At 36.3% G+C, this 6000-nt stretch overlaps 1 protein-coding gene across 6 annotated transcripts in view; it reads left to right on the top strand.

Annotated features, from left to right (window-relative positions):
- The window catches only part of LOC109103656 (protocadherin Fat 3-like), a 298734-nt gene that overhangs the window by 222782 nt on the left and 69952 nt on the right, over window positions 1-6000 (top strand). For all 6 annotated transcript variants that reach the window (XM_042740152.1, XM_042740154.1, XM_042740153.1 and 3 more), the window contains 2 exons: window positions 4816-4934; window positions 5092-5290. In XM_042740152.1, the coding sequence (XP_042596086.1) occupies window positions 4816-4934; window positions 5092-5290 (318 nt within the window). The remainder of the gene's footprint in view (window positions 1-4815; window positions 4935-5091; window positions 5291-6000) is intronic.

Genomic DNA, 6000 nt, shown 5'->3' with positions numbered 1-6000 from the left:
GAGACGGCAGAAAGCACATCCTGTTTGCTTTCATTATTTTACAAAAGGATAATGTTTTGTTGTTATTGTGAGTGCACACAAATTAACGTAGAGTCTTTACAGATTCGAAAGATGTATTACTCTTATCTGCATGACAAATAATATCAGAGTATTTTAGGAGTACGTGAGCGTACCAGTCCCTCCATCTGTCACGCAGTGAGAACTACTGTTCAGCTTCAACATTAGATTGAGCGACCATGTAAAGTTGCTAATACTTACATATTTGAGGTTGATAAATGATAGGCGAGCTTTTGGATGTACTGTATTACCATAGGCCAGCCATTAATGATGGGGACTTGGCCCGTCAAGCTCCAAAAATAACAAAAGCTTTATTACAGTAGTACATATGACTAATGCAATACATTCCATGTCTTCTGTACACATAGCTATACACTTCTGTAGCTTTGTATGAGAAAGAAACAGCAGTTTAAAACATGAAATGATGAAAAACTTCAAATTATGCATCTTGATGCATCATATTTACAGAAATGTAAATGAAGCGTGAAGGAGTCCTACAGGAAAATTTCAGTCAATATCATGTCAGTTTAAGTCTGTTCCTCACACAAAGCTTTGAATGTAGTGTAGAAGTCATATTAACTACTTTATGGAGCATTTTTTTTTTGAGTTGTCAGCTCCAGTCCCCATCCACTTCTACTGCATGGAATAAAGCAGCCAGGACATTCTGCAAAACATCTCTTTTGGTTTCCACAAAAGTAGGAGTCATCAGGGTTTAAAAGGACATGGGGGAGTAAATGATTTTACATTTTTGTGTGAATTGTCAGAATTTATATTTTTGGGGGCACTTTCCCTTTAAGAGACCATTTCAAAACTTATAAATGACTATAAAAGTGCAGGGAAGCAGAACTTTGACACACATAACACATTTGCAATGCCAAAGAACTCTTCTTGAAAGCACCAGGATCAATTATTAAACCAAAGATTAGTCAAAGATCAAAGATCGGAAGAGAGATTACATAAACACACAGAAAACTCTCACATTTCCTCTCATCCTAAACACATCACTCTTTCACTCCCTCCTTCAGTGAGACTAATTTGAGGCTTGTTTGTATTCTGTTTTTAAAGAATCTATAAGAGGGCTGCATATTTAATGAGCCGATTATCTCACTTACACACCCTGAGTTACAGTAAGAGGATGCTGGGAAAGGCAGGATGTAGATAATTGGGCTCTCATTAATAATTGATCACAGAGATTATGCCAATGAACAGCATTAATAACACACATATTTGCGCGTGCACACACACACACACACACACACACACACACACACACATACACACACACGTGCATGCCTCATGCCATCCGGTTGGTACTCTTTCATTGACTCGTATCATTCTTATCTAGGTCAGACAGCAGGAACATAACAACCGAAGAAAAGCAAAATAATCTCCCCATTTCCACTCGTTTATTTGCGCTCACTTTCTCTCTCGCTCTGACTTTCCTATCTGCTCGCTCAGCTCTGGCAGAAATATCAGCTTCTAGCCAGGACTGTGTGTGTGACTGCTTAGCTGTAGACTGAGGACAAAATTGTTCACAAAAGTAAGCTAAATTTGACACAACCTCCCATTTGGAAAGCAATTATTAATAATAATAATACAAAAAAATGCAAATGATAGTGATAAAATGTATCATATTATGTATTTTATGCATTTTATTATTAGAATGTTTTATTTTAATGTTAATTAAAATATTTTTTATTAAAATACAAAAAGAAATCTTGTAGGGTTTGAGTTTTGGTTGTGTATAATAATTAGCTTTAAACAAAACAATAGTTGTCTAAAGAATGTCCCCTTTTTACAATAATATAAATTAATTATTATTTAAAGATTTTATTATTTTAAAGTTTTAATGCCGTGTAAGATTTTTCTGAAAAAAAACAAACAAAAAAAAAAACACAATACATGTCTATGGATTCTTCAGAGAGAGAGAAAGTTTTAGTCTTTCTTTATTTTAACAATTGTTACATTACCAATAAATCAATATTTACATAATACATAAATTACCAACACTACACACACACACACACACACACACACACACACACACACACACACACACACACACACACACACACACACACACACACACTCATACAGAGAGAGAGAGAGCAGGGTTTGAGTTTTGTTTCATCTATAGTAATTATATTTAGATTTATAAAAATACAAGATGTCTAGGTAATGTCCCCTTTCATAATAATTCAATATAAAAATTTACTATAGTATTAGAATGTTTTATTATTTAAAGGTATATTACAATAACCACCGTAGAGTTTTGAGTTTTGGAGTAATTATAATTAGGTTTATGAAAAATAAAACAATACATGAATGTCCACTTTTAAAGAATATAATATTAAAATGTATTATATTATTAGAATGTTAATATAAATTTGAAAATTACAAATTTTATTCTGTTTTTAATTCATAGTAATTATAATTATCTTTGTACAAAACAAAAGATGTCCCCTTTTAGAAGAATGTGAATGTGTGTACTGTATGTTTGTGTGTGTGTGTGTGTGTGTGTGTGTCTGAGCGAGTGCATGTGTCTGAGCGAGTGTGTGTGTGTGTGTGTGTGTGTGTGTGTGTGTGTGTGGTTGAATGAGCTGCTCTGGTTGGTGGTAATGGTGTAAGATGACTCTGGTTTTTCAGGGCTGGTCCAATCTGTGTCTCTGATTGGCTAAAGTGAGTTTCTATTACCTCAGAGAATAGAATACACTCTCTTCCCTGTCTCTCTTTCTCTCTGTGTCCCTTATTTTCCTCGTCTACTCTCATTGTGAGGTTCCTCGGGCAGTTCTGCTAGTGTTCCGAATATATTACGTGTGCTTTCACTCTAGCACAATGAACTAAAGGATTTTATGAATCCTACAGGCTAACAGACTGAATTATTGATGTCACACACACACACACACACACACACACACACACACACACACACACACACACACACACACACACACAGTCACACACAAAAGCTCAGGCTGTTTTTCAATACAGAGAGAAACCTGATCTGATCCCTTTACCTGATTCAAGTCTGCGTCTAGTTCCTTTGCAGAAAATTTACCATGGTAACATGGTTTCAGCCAAAACACAGAGGCAAAGTCTCGCTTTTTGTGGCAAATCTGTGCCTGAGATTAACTGCTTTTTTTTTTATTATTGTTCTGACCATGGACATAATTTCATTTTTTGTCCCCAAGACTGAAGACCTCAGTTTACGGTTACATGGAGCAATTGAAAATGTCGGGCTGTTGCTGGGGTCAGAGGTTCAGGTCTTATTTTGTCTGTAGCCTGAGGGTTGTGTTTTCTTCTGCTCTGTTTCTGTTACATGACTTATGGAAGTGACCTCCTTATTGATCTAAATTTACCACAACCTGTGTGCTGCTGTGTTATCACAGAAAAACAGAGATTTTTAAAGGTGACTCACCACTGGTGTCACCACAGAACAGTTGTGATAAATAATTATGTTTCCAGAACACTCACCATTGGCCAGCCAAACAGGAAGCCCCACCCCAAACTCAAGCCATTGGCTGAGACATTAGCTATGTTTCCATCCAAAGATTCAAATTAAACTTATGCACAAAACTGGAATAGAACATATGCAAATAAAGCACTGTTTCCATCCAGCAAGTCAAAGAGCAAACATCATCACTTCCTGGTAAACTAATTTTCATATATAATAAATTACTTGTGCCTCAGAGTGAGTAGACGAAACACAATAAATGCGGTCACTGCTCTCGGAGGTGGATGCCAGCTGCTTGGGAGCGCAGTCGTGTAAGAAATTTATACAGAAATACTTTGACGACAGACTTTGCTCAGGCTTTTCAGAATGACAATAGCAACTTATATATATAGATGCTGTGAATGAGATCAGTCCGCTGCTAGTCAAGTTATCCCGACTCATAGCTCAAAGTCAAATGACTTTTTCGATGCGTATGGAGGAATTTATTCGGTAAATGTGTTTCCATCGTAGTTATAAAAAGTTTTTCCTAATCAGATGTGCGCATACGTTTTTAATGCAAATTTTTTGAATTTATGCGTATCTTGGTATTTCCATCCAGCATTTTTTATGCGATATTCCAAAATGTGCATATAGTAAAAATAGGTGTATGGAAACATAGCTATTGTTGCTGTGTTAGGCTCAAACAAAAAAAAAAATTAATAGCATTTTAATAGCAAGAAAATTACCTGACAAATTGTTTGCTTAGTACATCAATCTGAGATACAATACAGTATTTAACATTAAAACAATTCCCCTCAGTTTTAATGATTTTGCTCAGTAACTTATTTTTTGTAAAAAGCAATTATTGCTAAGGTAAAGTGTGTAATTTCTGCACCACTAGCATCAGTAAACAGACCTTCTGTAATAATGATTGTCTACAAACAGGTTTTTTGGCCCTTGGCCAGCTAAGCAGGAAGCCCCGCCCCAAACACATGCCATTGGCTGAGGCATTGTTGCTGTTATACTCAAACAGCAATGTTTTTAATAGCACCAAACACTTTTTAAAGATAAACTGCTCATTTAAATTATTAATCTGAGATATGAGACCAGATTTTAATAATATAACATTTACACAGCTCATTTTTAATGTTTCTGCTCTGTAATTGCTTTTTTGACAGCAATTACTGCTATCAGAGTTAATATGAGTTTGTCAGTCTCAGAGTAGAACGCATTGAAGCTAAATGATCAATTCTGCCACTGTTTGACTGGAATTAAAAATGTTCAGCTTGTGATGTTTTGGTGTTTTTATCCATTTTATTTTGCAGGTGTCATCTACACTACAGATCTGTTGGACCGAGAGACGCAGGACTCCTATTGGCTAACAGTGTACGCTACTGATCTGGGAGTGGTACCACAGTCAGCAGCACTACAAGTGTACATACAGGTAAAGTAGTGTGCATCCTATGTGAGATAGATAGATAGATAGATAGATAGATAGATAGATAGATAGATAGATAGATAGATAGATAGATAGATAGATAGATAGATAGATAGATAGATAGATAGATAGATATGTGTTGTAAATCTGTGTGTTTGAACAGGTTGAGGATGTTAACGATAATGCTCCGCTCACATCTGAGCCGATGTATCACGCCACCATTCCGGAAAATTCCCCGAAGGACCAGTCCATCATTCAGATCCAGGCGCAGGACCCTGACGCCATGGCAACCGAGCCCCGCCTGTCATTCCGTATCTCCAGCGGCAACCCACAGAACTTCTTCAGCATCAACCCGCGCACCGGTCAGTGTCCTGTCAATCAAACTCCTTCTGTGTGATAGATAGAATAAATTACTGTCAGTTTTAATAAGTTGAGTTTGTATGCGTGTCCCTTAAAAAAGTACCCTGGTACAGTAATGGTATCGTATGGTCCATCTCTCCATCATTTTGTCCATCCATCTATCGATCCAGCCTTCGTTATGGCCATCTATCCAACTTCCAACCATCATTCTATCCATCTATATATCTGTCCATCTTCCACCTATCCATCCATCCATCCATCCATCTATTATTTTATTATCCATCTGTTCGTTCTATCTATCTATCTATCTATCTATCTATCTATCTATCTATCTATCTATCTATCTATCTATCTATCTATCTATCTATCTATCTATCTATCTATCTATCTATCTATCTATCTATCTATCTGTCCATCTTCCATCTATCATCTATCATTCTATCATCCATCTGTCATTGTATCCCTATATCTACACATCCATTTATCTATCATTCTATCCAATTTATCTATCTATCCATTCATCCATCAGTCTGTCTGTCTGTCTGTCTGTCTGTCTGTTTGTCTGTCTATCCTTTTCTCTGTTTAACCATCCATCCATCCATCGTTCTCTCTGTCTATCTGTCCATCATTTGTATATACTGTGATTTACCATGGTACCGTTTCTAAACATGGAAATACCTTTTAGTCTTTTTTTGTCTTTTTATGAGCGTTT

The sequence above is a fragment of the Cyprinus carpio genome, chromosome B15, assembly GCF_018340385.1.
Source record: "Cyprinus carpio isolate SPL01 chromosome B15, ASM1834038v1, whole genome shotgun sequence".
Classification (NCBI taxonomy): Eukaryota; Metazoa; Chordata; class Actinopteri; order Cypriniformes; family Cyprinidae; genus Cyprinus; species Cyprinus carpio.
Note: the sequence above shows the minus strand (reverse complement) of the source record. Positions and strands in the feature narration are given on the sequence as shown.